At 42.6% G+C, this 23,008-nt stretch overlaps 13 protein-coding genes across 13 annotated transcripts; 2 read left to right on the top strand and 11 right to left on the bottom strand.

The window, feature by feature from the left end:
- Positions 1-141: 141 nt before the first annotated feature.
- On the bottom strand, positions 142-730 carry EAE98_002569 (uncharacterized protein; the record flags this gene model as incomplete). Its single annotated transcript, XM_038950189.1, has 2 exons — positions 142-585; positions 659-730. 2 exons carry the CDS (start codon positions 728-730, stop codon positions 142-144), a joined length of 516 nt encoding a protein of 171 aa, XP_038813928.1.
- A 486-nt stretch (positions 731-1,216) lies between these two features.
- EAE98_002568 (uncharacterized protein) lies at positions 1,217-1,683 on the bottom strand (the record flags this gene model as incomplete). Its single annotated transcript, XM_038950188.1, has 2 exons — positions 1,217-1,546; positions 1,630-1,683. The coding sequence occupies 2 exons, from the start codon at positions 1,681-1,683 to the stop codon at positions 1,217-1,219; spliced, it is 384 nt and encodes a 127-aa protein (XP_038813927.1).
- A 245-nt stretch (positions 1,684-1,928) lies between these two features.
- EAE98_002567 (uncharacterized protein) lies at positions 1,929-2,382 on the bottom strand (the record flags this gene model as incomplete). Its single annotated transcript, XM_038950187.1, has 2 exons — positions 1,929-2,258; positions 2,332-2,382. 2 exons carry the CDS (start codon positions 2,380-2,382, stop codon positions 1,929-1,931), a joined length of 381 nt encoding a protein of 126 aa, XP_038813926.1.
- Positions 2,383-4,789: 2,407 nt separating this feature from the next.
- Positions 4,790-5,111, bottom strand: EAE98_002566 (uncharacterized protein; the record flags this gene model as incomplete). Its single annotated transcript, XM_038950186.1, has 2 exons — positions 4,790-4,987; positions 5,064-5,111. 2 exons carry the CDS (start codon positions 5,109-5,111, stop codon positions 4,790-4,792), a joined length of 246 nt encoding a protein of 81 aa, XP_038813925.1.
- Positions 5,112-5,347: 236 nt separating this feature from the next.
- Positions 5,348-6,010, bottom strand: EAE98_002565 (uncharacterized protein; the record flags this gene model as incomplete). The annotated part of the gene is made up of 2 exons (XM_038950185.1): positions 5,348-5,900; positions 5,969-6,010. 2 exons carry the CDS (start codon positions 6,008-6,010, stop codon positions 5,511-5,513), a joined length of 432 nt encoding a protein of 143 aa, XP_038813924.1. The 3' UTR covers positions 5,348-5,510.
- A 1,517-nt stretch (positions 6,011-7,527) lies between these two features.
- On the bottom strand, positions 7,528-7,927 carry EAE98_002564 (uncharacterized protein; the record flags this gene model as incomplete). Its single annotated transcript, XM_038950184.1, has 2 exons — positions 7,528-7,833; positions 7,895-7,927. The coding sequence occupies 2 exons, from the start codon at positions 7,925-7,927 to the stop codon at positions 7,528-7,530; spliced, it is 339 nt and encodes a 112-aa protein (XP_038813923.1).
- A 693-nt stretch (positions 7,928-8,620) lies between these two features.
- EAE98_002563 (uncharacterized protein) lies at positions 8,621-9,440 on the bottom strand (the record flags this gene model as incomplete). Its single annotated transcript, XM_038950183.1, has 2 exons — positions 8,621-9,274; positions 9,345-9,440. The coding sequence occupies 2 exons, from the start codon at positions 9,438-9,440 to the stop codon at positions 8,621-8,623; spliced, it is 750 nt and encodes a 249-aa protein (XP_038813922.1).
- A 1,594-nt stretch (positions 9,441-11,034) lies between these two features.
- Positions 11,035-11,954, bottom strand: EAE98_002562 (uncharacterized protein). The gene is given in 4 exon segments (XM_038950182.1): positions 11,035-11,185; positions 11,240-11,399; positions 11,512-11,786; positions 11,801-11,954. 4 exon segments carry the CDS (start codon positions 11,841-11,843, stop codon positions 11,100-11,102), a joined length of 564 nt encoding a protein of 187 aa, XP_038813921.1. The 5' UTR covers positions 11,844-11,954; the 3' UTR covers positions 11,035-11,099.
- Positions 11,955-12,984: 1,030 nt separating this feature from the next.
- EAE98_002561 (uncharacterized protein) lies at positions 12,985-14,434 on the top strand (the record flags this gene model as incomplete). Its single annotated transcript, XM_038950181.1, has 3 exons — positions 12,985-13,231; positions 13,282-13,371; positions 13,434-14,434. The coding sequence occupies 3 exons, from the start codon at positions 12,985-12,987 to the stop codon at positions 14,432-14,434; spliced, it is 1,338 nt and encodes a 445-aa protein (XP_038813920.1).
- Positions 14,435-15,126: 692 nt separating this feature from the next.
- EAE98_002560 (uncharacterized protein) lies at positions 15,127-17,330 on the bottom strand (the record flags this gene model as incomplete). The annotated part of the gene is made up of 2 exons (XM_038950180.1): positions 15,127-16,973; positions 17,027-17,330. The coding sequence occupies 2 exons, from the start codon at positions 17,328-17,330 to the stop codon at positions 15,127-15,129; spliced, it is 2,151 nt and encodes a 716-aa protein (XP_038813919.1).
- Positions 17,331-17,526: 196 nt separating this feature from the next.
- On the top strand, positions 17,527-18,310 carry EAE98_002559 (uncharacterized protein; the record flags this gene model as incomplete). Its single annotated transcript, XM_038950179.1, has 2 exons — positions 17,527-17,593; positions 17,679-18,310. The coding sequence occupies 2 exons, from the start codon at positions 17,527-17,529 to the stop codon at positions 18,308-18,310; spliced, it is 699 nt and encodes a 232-aa protein (XP_038813918.1).
- A 307-nt stretch (positions 18,311-18,617) lies between these two features.
- Positions 18,618-19,823, bottom strand: EAE98_002558 (uncharacterized protein; the record flags this gene model as incomplete). Its single annotated transcript, XM_038950178.1, has 1 exon — positions 18,618-19,823. One exon carries the CDS (start codon positions 19,821-19,823, stop codon positions 18,618-18,620), a length of 1,206 nt encoding a protein of 401 aa, XP_038813917.1.
- Positions 19,824-20,274: 451 nt separating this feature from the next.
- Positions 20,275-21,835, bottom strand: EAE98_002557 (uncharacterized protein). The gene is made up of 4 exons (XM_038950177.1): positions 21,187-21,835; positions 21,080-21,108; positions 20,882-21,028; positions 20,275-20,827 (listed from the first exon to the last, which is right to left on the bottom strand). Exons 1-4 carry the CDS (start codon positions 21,362-21,364, stop codon positions 20,474-20,476), a joined length of 708 nt encoding a protein of 235 aa, XP_038813916.1. The 5' UTR covers positions 21,365-21,835; the 3' UTR covers positions 20,275-20,473.
- Between the last annotated feature and the right edge of the window lie 1,173 nt (positions 21,836-23,008).

The raw sequence follows: 23,008 nt of genomic DNA, 5'->3' as shown, positions 1-23,008 counted from the left end.
TTTCCCATATCCCGAATCCCGTTTCCCTACAGACTGTCTTCGCCTCAGATCTGGATAGCTAGAAGCAGAATACAATTAGTCCTGCAAACCCGATCCTTCATGCAAATGGAGGAATTGTAACTTACATTGCATGGTAAAGCCCTAAATCTCATCTTTGACCATCTTCTTGCCTTCATCACCCTCAATCTTCTCAGTCTGATCTCCCTCGCTCTCCTTCTCTAGCGACAAACCCGCCTTCTCCAACTCCCCTTCCAGAAATTTCTTCAAGTCCTTTTGTATAATTCCCTGCAACTTTTCTTCACGAGCCTCTCCTTGCTTTTGAATTGCTAGAATCATTTCCTCTTCCCGTTTCAACTCCTCAATTTCCTGTCGATTCTTCTCGATGTCTTCTTCGTACTCTTTATTTGTTTTCTCAAGTTCTCCTACAGCTTTCTGAGCATCCTTGATGCATTGTTTCCATTTTTTGATATCCTGTTTATGAGATATAATATCTGTGGTATTATTGATGATGAGGTAAGCAAACTGACTAGTCTCATCATTGCTGAAAGTGACTTTGTCTGCATTATCTTTGAGCATCTCTTTCATCTAAACAGAGGGTAAGCAGATAGAAGTAAGGATACGTATAAATGATAGAGAACGCGGAATTTAGATTACTCACTCTCTTGAGGGGACTATCCTTGGCCTTTCCCGAGCTCCCCATCATTTCGGAGGCATTTCTTTTTGGGGGCATATTGAAATTCGGAGATGATATCGAGTTAAGATTTTGTATTGAGGTAAATTGCCTTAGAGAGCTTGAATACTTCGGGTGGTGTAGTCTGCTTCGAAGTTGGAGAAGTTCAAAGTTGGGAATTTCCTGAGAAGGAGATGGATACAGTGTGACTTTAAGTAAGTGGGTACAACCACATGTGCATGGAGGGAGGGGTTTTATTTCACTTTCAAGATTTCAGATGAAATTTGTAAGAGTATCCGTATGTATTCAAAGAAGTCTGGTCTAGGTTTTGATTTTAAGAAGGCCTTGTGTGCAGTCATTAACGTTGACCTCCCCTCCGCAGTGAATTGACCATGATCTCCACCCGCAAAACGAATCACTAACCCGCACTTGATATCTTTGGATCTATTAGTTCTGTTTTGAATAAATAATAATTAGTATCTGATGCAAGAAATGAAGACAAATAATTTTATAACCGGAATGAAAATGGTTTCACAAAACATACCCTCACGCGTTCTTTTCAGCCGCCTCTTCCTCCAGAAAAATCTTCCAACGCTTTCTGATCATCTCATCAACAGCAATACAATGTATTTCTTCAGCCTTAAGATCCTTTTGATGCTTCTTGAGCTCTATCAATGCTCGCTCGTTGTTTCTCACCCCAAAACGGATACATGGCTCCAATCTCTGCCTTCTTTTGTGAGAAGCTCGTAGATAGTGTTCAATGGAGTTTTGAGTGTGCTCTTCGAGACCGCGAATGCATTCTCTGGTTCTCTGGAGATCTATGGCGACCGCATCGCTTTGTGCTTGGAAAATTGGCATCATGTAAAGTGTTTGGGCCTGCAAGCGCACATTAGTACCGTATTATGTAAACAAAGAGGAGACGCGCTCGCTGGAGAGACCAACGCCTGCAGTATACTCACGAGATCATGTTTGCTGATGTTTGCAACCAGCTCGGCGGCGCCCATTTCTTCCATGTTTGCGAAATGAAGTTCAAAGATGGAATTTTGAGTGTAGTATTCGAGTTGTGTGGAGGTATTAAGATCTTGATGTAAGTATTTAAAGAGAGATTCCGAGGAAAATATAATTTAGCGAAGGTCACAAGTCAAGAATTCACTACAGACAGTATGCGTTGAAGATTTTCAAGATTATTTTGACTTTTGAAAGTTAATTGCATGCAGAAAATGATGGATATTCACTTTTTTGTGCCCGAGAGGTACTCTCAAATATTCCTTGCAGTCTTTTTCTTCGCCATCAAATTCTCAATCCGCTTCATACACGCCTTCTCCATGTCAATAGACTCCTCTATGAACTTATGCATATCCTTTTCACCCTTCTCCCGACAAGCAATCATTCTATCGAGTAGACTCGCCAATGAGTCTAAAAGGTTTTTATGTTGTCTTTGGCGTTCTGCAGAGAAGAACTCATATAATGCGATTGTAGAGCGAGCATCTTCTTCTTCACGAAGAGCACTTGCTGTGGATTTTGCGAGTGTATCGACGTATTCCTGAGTTTTTCTCTTTGCCACTGGGAGGAACTTAATTACTTCGTACTAATGAGATCAATAAATTAGAATCCAGGTGATTATACAGGGAAAACAACGGGGAGTGCCTGAATTTACTTACGAGAGTGAGTGATTCAATAATTGAGGTCGTTGATGCCTCAGATGATGCCATTTTGCGGTTTGCGACTGTAAATTGAAGTCTGCATGGGTCTTTGTGAAGTCGGAGAGGTATTGAAGGACAGATGCTGAATGACCGGCTCAATCTGGTATGTCGAGGGTGTAAGAACTTGAGTTGTTTGTCGAGTTAGTTGTTGCATGTGACAATCTCTGATTATCAGAAAGATTGAAGCAAATATAAGGATATTAGAGCCGTCAGCGCCTCATTGGCTAGTGAATAATCTCTGTCACATGAGTGCACCGGTGTACGAGGGGCAGTGAATTATCGGGAGAGAGTTAGGGTGAGCTACCAACGTATACATGCTGGTCCTTCAGAACATTGATCATCGATTTATTTCATGTTTGTATTATATTAGGAGAGGACATCCAAGAAAATATGATAGAAAAAGGCATATGATCGCTCCATGATCTATATTTTGTGTGAGAACATTTACGAAACTCTTTTTGTTGTGAGCTCCAGAACATATGAAAAACAAGAATTCACTCGAGCAATTGACAATTGTGAGATCAATACACTTGTATGTGATTTCTCATGAATGCATTACTGTAACCTCTTCATTAATCCTAAAACTCCGTAAGAAGCCCACACAATAAATATATCTATCAACACCTGGGCACAATGTGATACTTCAAGTCTCCTCGCTACCTATATTTCCACTAGACGGCATCCCTCCCAACAATCAGACTCCCTAGAGCCTCCCACATCACTACGCCCACTTTATCTCACCCTTCGTATCTGATCAAACCTACAAGTTTCTCAAATATCACACCTACTCCGAGGTTGAAGTGCTATTCAACCTAATCTACGCCTACCAACTAGCCTAAAATAAGCGAATTCTTGGCGTTTCGAGCCTAAGAATTGAGGAAGACGATGAGATTTTCCTGATGTAGATTTTCCTCTAAAGGGACCACGAAGTTCGGTTTAAAGGCTAGGCACTAATACTAATGAGAAGTCGATGAAGCGCAGAATCAGCCTTGTTGTTCGGCAATGATGGTTTAAAATGAAGTACTACTATTTGATAGAGGTGCATTATATGGCAAGTGAAATAGACAGAAACTGCTATCTATAACCTCAAGCGCCTTGCCCTAGTTATTTGGTTGAAACTTTATATACCATACATCTTCCGCATGGAAAATCAGCAACTCTTCTTCCGTTTTCTCTCGTCCCCTTCTTCTTCATTCATCATTACTTTTTCCTGTACTCAGAATCCACCGAGTACTTTATGGTTTATAATCAGAGAGTGGAATTGTTACGGATTCAAAATCTACCAGAAAATCTATAACTACTTCCTCAAGATGATGTCTGACGCCCAGTAGCGTACTCTAAGCGATCTACCCGCGTCTGGAAGTAAAGATTGGTGTTGATCCAACCCAGACCGGCTCTAGTTTTTTCAAAGATTATAACCAACGATCATGCAAACACGTTCCATACACAGAATGAAAACCTCTGAGGTATTTATGAATGCTTGTTACTTTGAAAAATAGTAAATGTTCACCCAGATGAGTTTCTTGAACCAGTCTGTCACGTGCTAGGAAATTTGACAGTTTTTTGTTGCATGTCTGCTACAGGCTGTTGGAGCCCATAAGCCCCCTGTAACTTTTACGAAGTGACAAGAAAGATCTTCCTAGAAACTCGTCTTCTTTTTTCCCACCCATATCGAATCACATCCCGCGATTCCCATCTCCTCTGCCACATGCCTGCGATCTGCCGTCCCATCTACGCACATGTTCATCACAACTGCATTTTCAGAAAAAGAAAAAAAAGGCTTTTCCGCACAAAAAATTAGGACATGTCAAAAGCAAACTGTTTCATATGATGAGAACTATCCAGTGCCAGTATCTTGATCCTAGCTCATACTCCCAAGCCATATCTTGTTTCGCAGCCTCAGCAGATCTACAGCCTTCTCTCCAGCACTTCTCTAGATCCCACCATATTGCAAGATTGCTTCCTCAACAACACTTTGCAAATACTCAAGAGCCAAACTTGCTCTCGCAACTACCCTTCTTTGACGCCAACGACGGAATGTTTCTCCCCTCCATATTCGAAGTTGTTACTCGTCTTGTTCAAATTCCTCGTTCTGTAGACATTTGTCAATCATTCGTCCTGAATGAGAATTGAAAGAACGGGAATTAAAACTTACTTATTCTGCTAGCTGAAGTTCTTGCTCATGAAGGTTAGAATCCATTGTCGAAATTTGCTGGAGGTTTGTTGTTTTAAGGTTGCTTATAATTTCTGGCTGAAGAAAAACTCGCATTCGTATTCGGATATGTAGATGCTAAGAAAGAAAGACTGATCTCGTAAGAGAAGCAAATGCTTTAAAAAGTGATTGAGCGGGTAACGATCGACCGTGGTGTGGGGACATTCAAGCCAATTCGCATTCTTCCAATCAATAATATCATTATCATTCCCTAGCTTCTCTGACGAGATTGCGCAAGTTCTCCAGAGCTCTGATTGCTGATATTAGAGCCAATTCTCTCTCTATTTGGGCAACTCTTCGAACAATCTCGCGCGCCATTTCTTCAATCTGTCTCATGAGTTCGATTAACGATTCATCGGGCGTTTCACTTGATGAGTCTTGGAGATCTCTAACAGCTTGATTCTGAGAAAGGTGTGTTAGGTTATTTGTTATGTGAAGTTGTTATGTGAAGGAATTGGAGGATAAGCCGGAAGCTTACAAGTCTCGTAACTCGATCATTTAGCGTAGTAGTGCTGAGATCGGCCATGTTGCATGGGAATGAGTTCTATTGAATCGAAGACAGTGTACGTAAACTTTGGATTGAAAAAGGTTTAAGTTACTGTTGAATATGGATAATAAGAATTTGATGGGATTGTATGGCTTTCGAGAGATTGTGGGGTATAAACATCGTCCATGAGTAGGAAGTTTGACGTCACGTTATGTGCGGGAGAAAGCAGACAAGGTCATGTGCGTTCACCTTCCAAACGAATTTGTTTTTAGAGAAGATTGTTCACGTATATTATTTATCACCTATCATAGAATCGGAATACTCGTGAAGTTCTTCGATGATCAAATCCGTCATCCCAGAGCCAGTTAACTGCAAGCTCAACGTATGTTGTATCCCAATTTCCGTATATCCTTTCCCGCGACGAACGCCTCGAATTGACTATCCTCGTTCTGAGTTTAGATGGGTTCTATCGAAGGAAGATGTTAGTGATATTCGCAAATACCCATTCCTCGTAGAATTATGACAGAGCAGTTCAAACAAAATATGAGATGTCTTACCTTCCAAGCAAGCCCAAGCAGCTTGATGAAGCAAGTATGCCTTTCTTTCCGCCTCGATTCTCTCTTCATCACTTATTCCCTCTGCACACAAGCACCATGATAGGTAATACTTGTAACTAGCCAGTTGACCATTCGAAAATTCGATCAATTTTCTGCAAGTTCTGATTGTTTGGTCTTCTTGATGAGTGACAACACCAGAGGCCATGATTTGTTCGATTTGGAGTGTATTCTCTTTGATTTGGTCTCCGGCATGGTTGATTCTGATAAGTATCTGCCAAATATAGGGTTAGAATGGCTTGATATCGATCTGGGGGGAATTTCTAGTGTGAGGCAACTTGCATCCATGATTTCGTATTTGTTTTCCTCGATTCTGGAAGGCATTTTAGGTTGCAGTGGTGGGTTGCGTTAATGAGAAGTTTAATCTTGATCTGAGAGGTTTGGTAAAGACCAAGGTAGGATCTTGGACTTGAGCTGAGAAGGTGAAGTATCTGGGCAACTTCGAGACTTGGAAGAAAATATGGCTCGCTAAATAAAGGATTCACTTGATCAAAGTTACGAGCAACCATGCACGAATCTAGGGACTGACATCAACGAAGGACAGGAAAGTGCTTGGTATTTATTGCCATTTTTCAGAAGGGAAACTGAATATTATATAGCAAATCCTTGCTCAAGACCCTTTAGAATACTCCCCCCAAGCTCAATCATCATTGTTGTGGCCCATGACCCTTAAGATCTATGCAAGATGCGCACATCAGATTGATACTGACACACTACTCAGTACATATCATCAAGGCTCCCCAGTCCGCTGTTCCTCAGGACCAAGAGCAGAATACTGCAAAAGAGCCTTTTTCACTTCCTCCAATAGAGCGACACATTTCCGATCCATCTCCTTAAGCTATTCTACCTGCTTCTCCATCTAGCCGAGAATTTTCTTCCATGCGTACAAAATGGCGATATATCGAAGTCGTTGCCAGCAGGTTCCCGTCATCTCTGCTTCTATTTTTCCAACTTAAGAGTTTCGATATCCAGTTTGTGCTCTTGTACATCTTCTTGATACCGAACGAGAAGTGCAGCGAGCTTGTTGCGAATCTTTGCATATTTAGAGCGCTGATTTTCCTATTGGCATCTTATTAGTATAGAGGAAACTAAATGGTTCATGTTTTTACGTACCGCTTTTTGAAGGAATGGTGCAGGCATCTTTGATGCTTGGTAAAAAATCGGAGTTTGTTGTGCAGAGGATTGATGAAGTTTTCAATAGCTTCGAGACTGGAGCTTGAGAGGGGTTTATGTGTTTATGGATCTGTGATAAATAATCTCTCCATGGCAGGGAAGCGGATTGAGATACATTTACTGCCAAAGATCAGACCCAATCATTGTGGCAGTGTTTTTTTTCTTGGTGAGATGATTTATGATTCACTATTTGTTATCAGAAAACAGAAACATTTGAGATAGCATTGAATACCCACTGGAGTCATGCAACAAAATGCCACTTAATGCCACTTCACATTCCTGTATCTGAATCATGCCCCATAAAGCTCTATCAGCGCTGCATTCAACCTCCTTGTGATTCTGCTTCCCTCTGGAATTCTAGCATGAGTATGGTGAATGATAACCTTTTCTATACTTTTCACGGGGGTCTTGAATCCTAGAAGTTCTTTCCCCCAGATCTCCCATAAAACCACATCAAAAACGTAGGTCTGCCCTCTGTATCCTGCCCCAATCCGGTATCCAGTCCTTGTATCATACCCAATCTATTCTGTGACCCAGCGATACTATACTCCTTGACTTGGAGACAGAAGTATCAGTAATTCTCTTTACACCCAGCATCCAGTAATGAGTGGAAGCAACCAGAAGCTCGCCGGTCGAAAATCAAGGCGTCTATCTAGTACTCACATAGATCAAGACCCTTCCACCTTCCCATTCTTGATCCTATCTCCATTTACATTTCCATTTCCATTTCCATTTCCATCTCTATCTCTATCTTCATCTCCACCACCAAACCCAACCAATCCACAACAATCTTTGTGCTCAGCACCCGTCTCCTGTAACTTCTTTGTAATATTCTTCAGCCTCTCTTGAATCCCCTGCAACTCTGAAATGTGCCCGTCATTCTTTTCCTTATGCTGCTGAATCTCTTTCTGTGTTGCTCGTATTTGTTTGTTCAATTCAAGAGCGTTCTGATCGAAGTCCGCGCAAGATTTTTTCTTCATTGAAATTATCAGTGAAATTTCAAGCAATCGGGAAAGAAACAAGATTAAAACTTACGAAGCCATTTTCGAGCTCTAGCGATTTGGACATCTTTGCTGATCCGTAGAATTGAGACTGGTTTGGGTCGTGGAATAATTCCTTGGGTGGTTTATGTGTATTTTAAATTCGAAGGATTTCCGAATTAGCTTCAATGTGGTGAGAAAGTGAAGTGAATAGATACTTATTGAGTCAAGAGTATTGTTCATTCATATAAGCGGTAAAACAAATATCATTTCTTGGAGTAATTATTAATATAGCAATGTTAATATGACAATGATATTCACGAAGAACATCAAAGCACAAAGCGAACTTTGAGGCCTTTTATACATCTTGAGTCTCCTATTCTTCCGTATCTTTGCGAATCTTCTCACAACATATTATACTGCCTACTACCAAATGCTTCCATCTAGACTCCAAAGCCAAGAGCAAATTAGGATATATAGCTCCATTATAGTCAACTACCTTTCTATAAAGAGACAAGACGTTAGCACAACTAGAATTTGAGAGCACTCAGCACTTTGTACCCTTTTCAGACAGCAAATAGATAGATGTGGCGTACCTTATTTCTGACCCTGGTCCAGTAATGTGATGCACGGCATTCGTGTTCTTTGCTGCATCAAAACCAGGACATTCGAATTCAGGCGCTCATTTGTCGTATCTAGTCCATTCGAGGTTACATTTTCTATCGAGACATCCGAAAATCAGTATGTGATCAGACTAGTGTTGAGTATGAAGTGCGCAACTTTAATTGAGTTTGGGGCATCGAATCCATAGATATTGGGAAGAACATACGGTTCGAGGCTCATTCTTGACGCCAATGTCATCACTAGTTTCAGTTTCTGAGCCGATTAAGTTCGCCAGAATACTCTTCTTGACTTTCTGAATCAATACTGCCTCGTACGACGCAAACTTCTCGCTCAATTCACGCTTCTGATTTTCCATCAAAACGAATTCATAACGAGCTAACTTCTCGTCCAACTTGCGCTCTTGATTTTCAATTTTCAATTTTTGAGACTTCAAATCTAACCCGATAGATTGAATACATGTGCTGGTTTTGTTCATGAAGCCATCTTCATACATCTTGAGCCTGTCTTCTAGTAACTGGATCTTCTCATCTTGTGTGCTTCTTAGGATATGCTGTGTCTTGAATTGCGTATCATACCAGCTTTCGTACGACTTCAACGTCGCGATTTGCATATCGCACGATTTTTGAGCCATATCATAGCTTTGAATGACCGCATTTTGATTTTGCTGATTGAGCTCTAAAGCATGAACACGCCAAGCTTGTGCTTTCAAGTTGTGATCCAAACTTGCAATGGTACTCTCATGGGCCAAAACCCTATTCTTCAGTGCTTTGTTAGATAATTCGAGATTTTTGATGCGATTGAAAAGTGCGGGCTGCAGGAATCCATCAGCTATATTCGCTACCAAGAACGAAGGCAGGTAAGAACTCCAACAGGAAGCATACCGATACATGTTGTTGATGGATCACAGTCACAGGATTTCCGGGTACTATAGTGGCACCGATAATTCCAGCTGTTTCGAGCTCCTGCTGAGCGTTCATTGCGTCGGTAGCAGATCACAGAAAATTAGAGGTTCGAGTTTAAAGTGCTGGATAATTTGAGATATGCTCTCATCTGTGTACTCGAGGATGTTGGCAGACAATGAATCGAGTTGATAGATAGAAGACTTTCGTTTTCTGTACAATTAAAGACCTAAGATGTGAGAGTTGAAGCTCAAAGATGAATGTGAGCGGGGAGGCTTGTTTTTTTGTGCGAAACAGAGGATGAATGAGACCAGGAGATGAAACTAGGATGATTGTAAGCGCGATAAAAATTTACCTCAGCATAAATTGGAAGGATCGCATAGATCTCTTGTTTCTGAGTGACAGCTCCTGCCTACGTTGTTATTATCACGTACCAACTGCGATATCAAAAGGGAAGGAACGAGTGTGTCCGCCCTACCACCCAAAATGACTTCTAATTGTCTTTCCTAAGTGCTCGAAAATTCCTACTTCACTCCAGCCAAATAATTAGTAGTAAGGGAAGCATTAGACTCTATCCATATAACCAAAACAAAATCTAGTTTTGATTTCCAAAAATAAACGTATTGCCAACTCGTCTTCTTGCTAAACTACCATTCATCACCAATCTCCGCTTAAACCACATCATCTCTCCCCCAGGATATTAAAAGAATAAAATTCCAAGACCACGATGCCCTTTAACTCCAACCTAATGAACCAAAGCATATCTACATGACAAGATGTAGTTTGTATGTCACTGTCCGATCGTTGATCCCCCAATTGCAAAATGGTAATGCGGGCAGAAAATTACTCAGGAACGATGAACTCTACCACTGACATGGAAATAGTTGAGGCTTTGTTCGTTTTCAGAAACTATATATCCGAGGCTGGGGCAATCTTGAGGATGAGTGTCTTCCTGATCTATAAAACCCTCTTATATATTATCTGAAAGTTTCCAAACAATTTTTTTTTGATTGATTCCTAAAGACCAGGATTGAATTTGACATAGCTATAAACAAGAACGTCAAACCCAGTCCCATCCCGTAGGGAGTCATATATAGAAGAACCCTCAGATAAAACATGAGGCTCTTCTGACGACTCGAAAGACACCTAGATTGAGGCTGGGGTGATGTTCGCTTGTGAATGCGTTTGTGACAATGCGTTGGTCATTTTTCGGTGGTGTATTGTCTTATTGAAGAATTTACCACGGGTAGAACAGCGATTTGAGCATTTATATCTCGAGACACCACTTGTGCTCCAGATGAAAAAATTTCATAGGACCTTAATAATTTGCATATAAAGAATTTGTACAATCCAAGTTACTTGGTGTTGTAGTCGTTCCCCTTAGAAAAAGATAACCAAAACTTCAAAGCCAAGCATGCTGTCCCCTTTTTCTCCACAGTTATTCTTATGGTATCAGCATACATACAGCTCAGAGAAAGTAACCCCTGGGAATATCCTTTGTTTGCTAGGTTAACAATTGCTTGGCATGATCTTTGTATCACCCCTTCGTCCAAGATACTCGAGCTCTCGTCCCTCTTGTCCATCAAAATAACTTTTGAGTCATCATCGTCCTCACCTCTCAACTCTACTCGAAGAAGTCGTGCATTAACGCCTTTGATCTTCACTCCAAGAATCATTTGACCTCATCCAATTCCGCCAGAATAGTGCTGTCAGTCTCCATACCATGCTTCATCTTTCCTACTTCAATAATCTTAGCCTTTTCTGCCGTCGAGTCTTTTGTAAACGTGAAGTTTCGGACTTCACAATTGTTGTAACCAGTACATCTTTATTATTAGACGAATGATCAAGGAGAGGGTAGGATGTATTTAGGAAAGTACCTTTTTTCGGATCACTTATTGTCCCGTCCTCGGTCAAGTAATGAAGGAAACCTCCAATTGTCACTAGAACAGTGTGCTGTGCTTCAATCATATAGAGCCATGCTCGAAGAGCAGTAGCCCATGCTGCAATGGCTTCATGATTGAGTACATAGAGGTCTTTCTGGAAGATAACACATTATAAGTTACAGGAACAATTTTCTGGATGCTCAGAAACTCTTCTGATATCCCCCTATGATTTTGGTCTTCCCACGTAGCAAGGACATTATACAAACCTTCAAGTTCGATCCATCCTCCCTAAAATCGGAACCTATCTTCTTCGTGCCAAAGGTTAGCCCCTCACCCTTGAACGGTTTGAGAGTTTTTACATCCCTCAACATATCCAGTGAAAACCCTATATCACAAGGTTTTACGTCAACTTCCCTAGCATCAAGTACTAGAAGAAAAGGAACATCAGGCCCAGCAAGTGTATTGCTAAATGCAGAAAGGGTGATTTCAATGGCACGGCGATGGGGTGATGAGAGGATTAAGTAAGTTCTATCTACGGCCTCTAGGGGTTAAAACTGGATCTGGTATATGGAGTCTGCGCTGTGATGGGGATCAGCATATGTGTGAAGTATGTACGAAGAAGCAAAACAAACCTTGATATTGTGTTCGGCCTCAGCGTGTCGAACAATACAGAGAGTTGGAAATATTCTACGATTGATAAATCGATCTAGATCTTGTTAAGATTGAATTTGATGCTGTAAAAACAAAGTAAGAATGACAGTGGGAATAGTATATCATGGACGAAGAAACCTATCCACAGCGCATTGTTCACTTCACACCTGCCTTTGATTGATTGCTATTGAACCCTACCGACCTTATGAACTTGAAGATAAAATGGTATCCGTTACTTTGAGGCTTCATGTAAATCGGGGTCTGGTATCAGCTATCAAATATCCTTGTGTACCTTCGTCCATTTGTGGTTGAACCCGAACTTTTAAAAACATCATGCATGATAAAGCTTCGCTTGAAGGCTTACCACAAACATTCTTGCAGAGATGTCCATCTAAATGTAACCAATCTGGTGATCTATTCGAATACATGGAGTTAAGGGAGTCGGTATGTTCGAGAGAGGCACACGCGACGTGAAGCAAACGATGGTGGAAGATGTATGCACGGACCACTTTACTGATCTCACCACTCTCTTTTTCCTCAGGTTAATGTCTTTGCCCTTGGCGACGAACGACTATTATCCCTAGCAAGATGGATAATTATCGACTACATGGTTATCCCTAGATGTCCTTCTAGATAATAGACAAAAGTTTGATCTTACATATACCAAGGCTATCCTAATCGTCTAGTTTCTACACGCGACACGAGATACGAGACGAAATGACTAGTATGTTTGCGAGGTCCTGTCAATCCACCAAGATCTGTATCAGAAAGCTTGTTTCCATTTCTTTTCATCAATTGATAAGGACCTGCATAAATTGGAACTTCTCCTTTCCACAAATCTTACCAATTAGTTGGTCGGACGGTTCTTTGTGTCCCCTGTCAATATGACGTTATGCACATTAGACAACATTGGCACCAAGATTTTACAAACGTATGAGCCGCGTCGGTGGGTTTGCAACGCGTATTGAAGCGACAGGTACGAATATATTGTAGGATAAGTTGAATGTTTCTTACATATTTTGGCAATTCCCTCAATATCTACTTTCTTTCCTGACTTTCTCGCCCAATTCAAAAGCATCAGGAAAACTATGGGAGATTCGGATTCTGCAACCGAAGGAATTCTTCCTGTCTTTCTAGGAGCCCTTCAAGCCTCCTTGACAGTTCTTTTAACAATAAGTTATGGAGTTATTGCATCGAGATTCAATTTGTTGAAGGAGTCTTCCACAAGAGATATTTCGAAAACGGCTGTTAGGTTGTTTCTACCAGCGCTTTTAATCACAAATGTTGGAGAGGAATTGAAATCGGATACTGCGTACAGATATGTACCAGTGTTAAGTGAGTTTTACCCAATTGTCTGTGTATATACAAAGCTAACGATTGTGAAGTATGGGCTCTAATATACACTTTATCATCAATGGCGTTGGGAATGCTCCTTAAAAGAGCTTTTAAATTTCCCGCTTGGTGTGTACCAGCCAGTAAGCTCCCCTTCCCTCTCCTTTGCTTCTCTCCATGTTTCAAACCACTAACTATTCACCAGTATGTTTCAATAACACTACCGCGCTCCCCCTCCTCTTAATTCAAGCCCTCGACACAGCCGGTATCCTCACCAACCTAACCATGTCCGAATCTGACACCCCCTCCGCAGCCCTCAGCCGCGCAAAATCCTATTTCCTCGTCTCTTCCATGGTAGGAAACAGTCTTACTTTCGCTCTTGGTCCCCGACTTCTAGATGACGAAGAAGCCCCCGACAAACCCGACGAAGACTCAAAACCAAGCGATACACACAGTCCCACTGAAAGCGACGAGGAATATGCGCATCCCACCAACTCCGCCGGACGAACCGCAGAAGAAGAAGAAGAATACTCAAACGAAACATCCACTCTTCTTCCACGCAGCGTTGCCCGAAGCAGAACTACTGCCGCCAAAAAATCAAAGAAAGAATGGAAGAAAATCCCTCTCAAGATTCGAAATGTAATATCAACTCTCTATAGTTTTATCAACGCCCCCCTCCTCGGCGCTCTCCTCGGTGCTCTCCTAGGCCTCACTCCCCCTCTCCACCGCATCTTTTTCGCCTCCCCATCATCCGGCGGTATCTTCAAAGCCTGGCTCACCACCTCCCTCAAAAACATCGGCGAGCTATTCGCCGCCCTCCAACTCGTCGTCGTAGGCGCCAAACTTTCCTCTTCCCTCTTACGCATGAAGAAAGGTGAATCTAGCGGAAAAGTCCCCTCAGTTGTCGTTCTCACCATCTGCTTCATCCGCTTCATCTTATGGCCCATAATCAGCATCGGATTCATCTATCTCATTGCTTCCCACACAGGATGGTTAGATAACGATCCCATATTATGGTTTGTGTTGATGTTGATGCCGACGGGACCACCGGCTACGAAACTCACAGCGCTGGCGGATGTAAGTGGTGCGGATGAGGAGGAGAAGATGGCGATTGCGAAGTTTATAACGGTGGCTTATGCCGTTAGTCCGTTGATTTGTTTTGCGGTCGTGGGGAGTTTGAAGGCGTCTTTGGCGATTAAGGGGTGAGAAGCGAGGGGGTACAATGGTGGGCGATAAGATTAGATGGGGAAGTGATATGCAATGCGAGACGGAATTAACTTGGGTACATGATGGGTATTGCAAGGTATTAGATATACCTTGAGGATTTTTCAATAGACATAGAATTAGATGGAGTAAATCAAAAGTCTGTTTACACATAAAAATGGTTTCCCCTCCCCCTTTCCCCCCTCCCCTTCCACCCTCCCCTTCCACCCTCCCCAAAAAAGCTTAAATTTAAAGTTCTGATCCTTTATTATCCCCTCGTAACTTAAATGAACGATTATTTGACAACTAAAAGTGCATGTAAGACCCTTGCTATTCTTGTACAAAAACCACGCTTTGAATGCTCTTCCTTTTACATCTCCCATTCAACATCATTTGTACTGGTGCTCAAGAAATCCCCGGACGGAGCTCGAAATTGATTTTTATGTTCTATCAACTCTCACCTCACTACTTGACTCAAACTCAACAATCAAAGAGAACGTGTTTTGTTATGCAACATTACATTGAGTACATTGGATACTAAGGTAAAGCATCCAGGTATCTATAGACTATGGATCACTTTTTAAAACAACGCCGAGACTCCTACAATGCACTCGTTCTATACAGCGATGCCCCTATCTGTCTTCAAATCTTAATTCCCTTCCCCTATTTAATCCACATATATCCATGTAACATGCTCAGATCATGCTCAAGATCAAACTCGAGCCCATATTACCCACCATCTTTTCCTTTCCGCCCTTTGCCTTCTTTGCAGCACCCTTTCCACTGGCCTTCTTGTCCTTCTCCTTTGCCTCGATCTCTTCTCTCTTGCTCTTCTGTTCCGCCGTCTCTTCTTTTGCCGCTTTCTCCAACTTCTTCTTGTTCTTAATCAAAACTTTCTTAACTTCATCTTTCTTTCCAAAAGATTCGGATTCTAATAATGCAACTACCACGAAAGAACTAGATCCAGTCGCCCATTCGACAATAAACTCCTTAATATGGGGATACAAGATATCCGCAAAGTTCAATGCTGGTACGATTGGCACAACAGACTTAGTAGCTGGGTCATAACGACCGCCTGCAATAAGAGCTTTAATCATTTTTCCACCGAATGGTGTGCTTGCAATATGGGAAGGAGGTTCTGTACTCATTGCGCCTTCCTCGACAGGAGGTTGAATATATGTTGGGTCTCCGGATACAGCTTCGGCGAGTGCTTCAAGAGCTGCTGATTTATCTCCTTCGGCGCCGAAGAGAACCTCAGTTACGAATTGACAACCGAAAGATGTGGCGATGAGTTCTCTAGCTGCTGAGGCGATAGCCTTGAGGAGGTAGGGGGAGAGAGACTTGACTAATTCTTGACGACGTATTTCCGGGTCTTTTTTGGAGGTAGTAGTTTTGATTGTGTCAACTTCAGCGAGAATTTCGAGATCGGAGTTATGGCTTGCTGGAAATAGGGATTTTGAGCGACCTTGGAAAAGGTAAAGAAGTGTTGTACGGGCGTTCAGATCGTTGGCGGAGAATGCAATGTTCTCGACTTGCTTCTCTTCATCCTTGCTAAGCAATTCTGGGAAAATAGACTTCGCAGTCAAGACGGTATCATCAATGACTTCATATGCGGTGAGAATGACAATGTGGCCATTTGGATCTCCTGCCATCAGTTGTAATGTATCCTTGTACATCTTGAGGATATGTTTACGGTCCTTGGCACCTCCATATGCCAAAGCAAGACAAACGACTCTTGCTCCAGACTTAGTGAATGCCAAATTCTTCATCAAATCGCCTTCCTCGTCTCCCTTCAATAACTCAATAAAGTCGGTGATTTCCTCAGTACCTGGCTTAGCATTGAGGAAGTATTGCAACATAGCATCGTGAAGGAGAGTGAAACCGTTGGTCTTCTTCTGTAAGAGATGATTGATCATTTCTTGTAGATATCGCATGATAGGTGCTCGCTTTCCAGGCTCAGCAGCCAAAATCTCTGAGAGCTCCCCAGTCAAGAATGTAGAGGTGTCTCTCTCCATAACGGCGAATTCAGCACCATACCATTCTCGAAGAATAATAGCTCTCTGTTGCTTGGTAGCGACTCCACGGTAGATATCATCGAGAATCCATCCAGCTTCAGGGTGCTTGATAAGTCGACGAACGTGTCCGTAAAACTCAGGAACAATAAGGTCTCTAATTTCATCATCTCCCTGGACCAACAGTTTTCCGATCAAGAACTTGGCGTATCTACTCTCGGCTAATTGACGATATGTTCCCGCAAGCTCCTTTGCGATCAATCGTTTTTGCTCAGGGTTTGAATATTTGATTGCGGTTTGGACAACTCTTACACTGTCATGCTTAAGAACAAAGTCCTTGATCCTGCCAGTGATGAGCTCGAAAAGTTCCTCGACTAATTGTTTTCTCTCCTCCTTTGGGACATGCGACTTTCGGCGTAAACGTTCCCAAATCTTCTTCGTGCGTGCCAATTGATCTGCTAATGGTTTTGCGGCCTTTCTCTCATTTGCCAATTGCTTTTGTTTCGCATGTGCCTCTTTCGATGATTGACCTGTAATGTGTAAGTATGAAAACCCTTTAACATGATGCTAAGAGGGAGCTCACTGCTTGCGGCAACAGCCTTAACTCTGTCTGGATGTAAGCCTTCAATGTCTTTCATCTCCGTATCTCCATCCTCGCTATCTGCAGAAGCAGAGTCCAAAGCAGCTCCTCCATCATCAGAGTCCGAATCCTCTTCACTCTCAGATTCAACCTTCTTCACAGGCTTAGCCTTAGATTTTGAGTCCTTTCCCTTTTTCCCCGAATCAATTTTCGCTTTTTTATTTTCCTTTACATGAACGTCTTTCGCAGGTGCCGACTTTCTCTTCATACCTGTCACCATTGTCTTCGATGTTGTTACTGGAGCCATTTTGGTACAATTGTTGATTTGATTTCCACGGATGGGCTGCCTCGTGGTTTACTTGGGGAACTTTTTTTTGTCTGATAAAAGATAAACTTTTTCATATCGGCGCTAAGCTAATCTTGGATAGCATAACTTTAACCCACCACCCCACGAAATATCGAAGGCTTTTGTTGAAAGGGAAATAGTAAAGCAATTACACAAGATGGGAAGAGAAGAACAAATTGAGGAGAGAGAGGTTCTCGACAGTATTTTCCCAGAGGAAATTCATGGTACGTTTGTTCTGGCGACAATTTGCAGCGCCGGGTTCCAGATTCTTGTCCTCCCCGCAGCAAACCCTCCTAACACTCTTCACAGATATATCAGAGACGGAATATCGAGTTTCGATTCTACTCGACGTGACAAACCAAGATGGCGACGAATCAGAACCTCCAACGATGCTTCTACAAGTCAAATACCCAGAAGAGTATCCCGAAGAACCACCTGTTCTAGATTTACTACCAACTCCTAATGCGCCTATTCATCCATTTTTCAGTGTCGCAAATGATAAACAAATCCTCCTTGATGGACTGGCCGAGACAATTGAGGAGAATATGGGGATGGCTATGATTTTCACATTAGTCTCTACTTTGAAAGAAAACGCAGAGCAACTTATTGCGCAAAGACAGGAAGCAAAGGAAAGAGAACACGAGCAGAAATTGTTGGCGGTAGAAGCCGAGGAGAATAAGAAGTTTCATGGAGAGCCGGTTACGAGAGAGTCATTTATGAAGTGGAGAGAAGGGTTCCAGAAGGAGATGGAAGAAATCAAGGTCAAGGAGGAAGCAGAGGAAGAAGCGGCAGAGAAAAAGAAGAATAAGGGCAAGGATGCTGTCATTGCGCTTACTGGAAGACAACTTTGGGAGAGAGGTATGGCTGGGAAGGTTGAGGAGGATGAGGACTATGATGATGTACCTATTGAGGGTGTGGATAAGCTGAAGGTTGAAGCATGATTATATGGTTACATATTATTCCCAGGTATGGAGTTGCATTGCTGGCGTTGGTTTGGGGCAGTCTACAAAGATATTTTGCCCATAAAAGTAGACATAACACGGAATGAAGTGAGAGGAGGATTAAAGCATGTCCAAAATCGCCGCTCGTATTGGATACGCAATGGTCATTGCCATAAGTCTTTTCATTATCTATCAGTCATCACATAATAGCTTTTTCGTTGCGCTCGCCCTGTACAAACGCCGTGATATACTTCCACATTCCTTTGGAATCAAACACTTTTCGACCCTTGTACCCAGAAAATCTATTTTACGATTCGGCCATTTCTTCGTCATCATCACTATCCTCCTCCCAGCCCTCTCCATCGTCTCCAAGTTCGACCTTGGCGTTCGTGACCTCCTCTCCCAATTCAGCGTTCAAAATCGAGATGAGCTCCTTAGCGTGAGCACCAAGGCGCTCATCTTCATAATCTTGTTGCTCGAAGAGCCGAAGACAATGGTTTAACCACTGTTGACTTGAAATCCAAGAGACCCTCCAACTCTCTCCATCACCGTTACTCTCTTGTTGTTTGTTCTCTCCGTTCTTTTGTTTCTCTCCCATAATGTACAATCCCCAACCACCCAAGTACCAAACTTCAACACTAGTATCATCTTCCCCAACCAAGCGTTCTAGTACTTCAATGGCCTCTGTATCCATGTCCGCCTCCATCAACAATCTCGCTAGACTGACTTTCGTGGGGAAATCCGGGACGACATCGCTCTCGGGAGGTAAATCTTTCCACAAATCTAAGCTTCTCCTCAATGCTGCTTGCGCATCTTCCATTCTCGTTTGTGATATCCTGACGTTTGCCAATGTCTGCCATGGTTCAGGATAATTTGGTGCGACCATAGTAGCCTCTGTGACCAATGCCTCGCATTTCTGTTCCGCATCCTCTTCCCACGATAAATCCGTCATATAAACTTCGACGACACCGCAGAGTGCCACAGCCAACTTCCTCCTCTTCTCCTCCAGAGTAGCGAGCCCCGCCTCATCCAACTTATTCTTTTCTGCCTTCTCCAATAAAGCTCCAATCTGTGCCTTCAAACTAATGGCTCCCTTTTCATACCATCCAACACTATCCTCTCCACCCTCCTCACTCAACTGTGCCAACCATAAAAACTTCTCGGCTCCACCTCCAACTTCCTCGCTCACCTCTCCATCCTCATCGATTCCAGCTGCTTGCATAAAATATTGTCTCGCCGAATCGACATCTCCCAATTCTACGTGAATTTCTCCTAACAGATTCAAGACGGGCAGTGCTTCAATTGCTTGAACATCCACCAATTCCAAAGCTTTCTTCGCAAAAGGCACAGCACCTTCAATGTCGCCTTCTTGTAGACGATTCGTTGCTTTTAGTATTAAATCCATTGGTGTCGCGGGCGGTGAAGAAGCTTTTGTAGATTTTGCGGAAGTGCGATTGAGGGCTGCTTTTTCGCTTTTGTTATTTTTCTTGTTTCCTGGCTTAGTCTTCGCCATCTGAAAAGTTTTACGACGGTAGAAAAAGGATCGATGGTTAGAGGGGTGAATGCTCGACGCTGAAAAAAAGTTTCTGGGGAATGGGCAGAAAACAACTTTTTTTCTGACGATAAGCTAGTCGATAACGCTAATCCTCGAATCTGCCCCGCCAAATTCCATCATAGGCACCCGGTAGGTCTTGCATTTTCGACATTCTAGACAACCTGAAGATTGTAATTCCATACGGTTGGATTTCAAACTTGTGCTTGATCCATTACCACAATCCAGAATCTCTCTGTTTATAGTTGAGAAAACATGAGACGATGTAGAAAGATTGTTTCACATGATTCTGTGAGTACCTAGTGTAGGAACCGATATATCCTAAGCAGGCTTGCCATACCACCACACTACTAGTGATGGCCATACCTCTAGCTTCGATTATCACCTATACTCGTTAGACGTCACAGAACAAGCCGTGTGTTATTAAAGTTTTACATTATCATTATACCAGCAGCTTTGTAGCATCTGGAATTGATGTACGGCCCTCGCCGCAATACTTCTAAGACCAGTTCCCAAGCGATTGTAGGTATACTAGTGCAGTATATACAAAAATTCAATCCAAATGCCTATTAATTTCTCCTTTCCAGAAGATTCAAACTCATCATTACGCCCTAGCGAGCCTCATCTATCTCGACCTTTGGAGTCGTGTTGCTTGGTTTGGGGATATTCCCAAGCTCTTCTCCTGTACCACTTTGGCCACGCTTTCTACCTGGCATATGAAATGATGGGAGTGCTTCATCGCCAAATTTCGAAAAGAATCCCTTCTTTTTGATCTGTTTGGCGGGGTCATTGGCGCCATCATTCAGCCCTACATCTTCGAATCCTTCTTCGGCCGTTGGTGGCTGTCTGTCGAATCGTCTATCACCAATAGCGGACCGCTGCATTCGAGGTAGTCTTGCTGAATCAAGACTTTGTCGTCCACCGTGTCCATCGATGGGGCTTATGGGCGATCTAGCTGAGATATCCTTGCAAAGATCAGAGACCTACTTGCATCACGATTTTGGGAAGTCTAAACTTACAAATGATCTTCTGTACGAATCAAACGACTCTCTTGAAATTGGGAAAGGATCAATCGCATCATTTGAGGTCGTTCGGGTGTTGATTGAGGTTGCAGAAAGATTGCTCTTGCTGCGAGGCCAGAAACTTTTCTTTTCCGGCGGGGACGGCTTTGGGACTAGTTAGTTATATTGACATGTCGTGGGTTTGCCCATACTGACAGGTAGATACACGCCACTATCGTTTACAACTATACAATTCTCTCGTTAGCTAAGTTTTCCCATTGCTTCCGGGCGACCCTGGCTGCATCTAAACAAAGGCATCATACCACTCATTTTATACTCCGGAGGTTCTTCGCTCTTCGCCGTTTTGATACTCATCGAAGATGCTCGAGAGGCTTGTGTAGAAACTCGTTCGAAGGAAGGGCGGGGAGATACATTTTGGTCTTGAGATGGCTGCAGCCCAGCATCCTGTTTCCTTGTGAATGGATTTCGAATAATCGGCATTTTTAGGTCTTGTATAATGTACAACAGAATTGAGCAATTACGAGATATAAATCAATTGTCTTTGGAACTCAAACTTGGAAACAAAGTGGGCTGGGAAATTTGAACCATTCGAGGACTGAACTTTAAAGACTCGAGAGTTTAGCATTGACGTCTTCGTTGCAAGAATTGGCTGATTGGTTGTTTATCTGGAAACGATTTTTCCCTAAGCCACTCGGACGCTCAGTGCTCCGTTTTCTGGGCTGATCACGAGAGAGGGTCGGTCTCCATTGTTTGTATTGATCTCTCGTTGGCCGAACCGAGGTCGATCATTCCAAGGCATTATCGATAATTTGCAATAATCCCCTACCGTGTACGAATATCAAAGATTTTGGTGAAGAGAGTTGGGTTCCATTGTAGATGGATGTGGAAAGTTGGAATTATTTAAGGTTTATCACAATACTTACGACGGCAAGACATTGACAATAAGGCGAATAAATGTATCTACTCGGGCCCTAACCAATCCTTCGGGATGAGCTCTAGAATTGTATGACGTATCGCTAGCTGCCACCAACGATAATTCCAAAGGGATTTAGAAAAGTCGATGCGAATAGACAATGTATGACATGAGTCGCACTTTTTGCTGCGATTCCCATATCCTCAGCAGCTGAAGCGACATCCCAAATTCAGATGAACAGCAGTTATAATCGTGATTCCTACCTTGCTTCTCCTCCCGATCCATGCAGTAGTCGGAACGTTTTTGATAGCTGAGTAGTTGACAGCATATTCTCTCGAGCAACTCTTTCGAACATGTAACACGTATGGCCAAGGAAGCGTAGGAGCTGAACGAATTCATAGACTTCCCTTCCAGCACCAAACCTTGAGTGTTGTAACTCTTCGGATTTTCTTCCATTCTTGATCTTTTATGGTAGTCTGGAAACATTGATCTGCTGCGGTAGTCAGATCAAGGGTCCATAATTTCGAATACTTCTCGAAGCTCCCACTAACACCAAGGAATCATCCTTCCGATCTTTTTCATTTTGTCAAAAATCTTTCCTTTCTCCCGCGATGGCACGAACTCCCATTAATTGATCTCTCAAGAATACTTGGCAAACGTTTGACATGTTCTCAACATGACAAGCAGTGAACGAAATGGAGGTTGAAATACGGGCACGAACATCTAAAGTCGAAAGAGAAAAGCTTGTATTTTAAGCTCATCGGCCTTCCAACTTCTCTCCATTCTGCCCGGCCTCCGAATTGTGTGACAATTCCCAACATGGAGATATATCCAATAGATCATGGCACCACTCCTATTGTGTTACCTGTGTCACTTGACTATAGAAGGAAAAGCTGGTCAAAACTTTTATCTAGAATAGCCTAATGGGCAAATTCTTTCAACGGCGACTTCTGATTGATGAACTTCAGGTCTACTTGCATGATATGCATCTAGTAGAAAGAAGCAAACGGATATCTCAGCCAACCCGATCTCGTCGGTCTTATGCGCGTTTTCAATATGCATATCCTCCTAAAAATAAATTTTCTTTTTTGTTAGAGATGCTCCCAGATACTGAGACCTGCAGGCACAGACAAGGTTTCGAGAAACTCAAATGTGATGGTATTCATGTATGCGTTCCATCGAACCTCGTATCTGTATATCAAGTTCCATCC

Source organism: Botrytis deweyae (genome assembly GCF_014898535.1).
Source record: "Botrytis deweyae strain B1 chromosome Unknown BDEW_004, whole genome shotgun sequence".
NCBI lineage: Eukaryota > Fungi > Ascomycota > Leotiomycetes > Helotiales > Sclerotiniaceae > Botrytis > Botrytis deweyae.
This window is presented reverse-complemented; position numbering and strand designations above follow the sequence as displayed.

Bases quoted from the DNA above. Each gene is read 5' to 3' on its own strand.
- EAE98_002557 (XM_038950177.1), bottom strand. From the start codon at position 21,364: ATGCCGATTATTCGAAATCCATTCACAAGGAAACAGGATGCTGGGCTG. The intron at 21,109-21,186 runs GTATGATGCCTT...AGAATTGTATAG, and splicing joins TCCGGAGTATAAAATGAGTG to TTGTAAACGATAGTGGCGTG. The intron at 20,828-20,881 runs GTAAGTTTAGAC...GATCTTTGCAAG, and splicing joins ATTCGTACAGAAGATCATTT to GATATCTCAGCTAGATCGCC.
- EAE98_002562 (XM_038950182.1), bottom strand. From the start codon at position 11,843: ATGCTGATCCCCATCACAGCGCAGACTCCATATACCAGATCCA. The intron at 11,400-11,511 runs GTTTGTATAATG...GTTATCTTCCAG, and splicing joins AGGATGGATCGAACTTGAAG to AAAGACCTCTATGTACTCAA. The intron at 11,186-11,239 runs GTACTTTCCTAA...CTAATAATAAAG, and splicing joins AATAAGTGATCCGAAAAAAG to ATGTACTGGTTACAACAATT.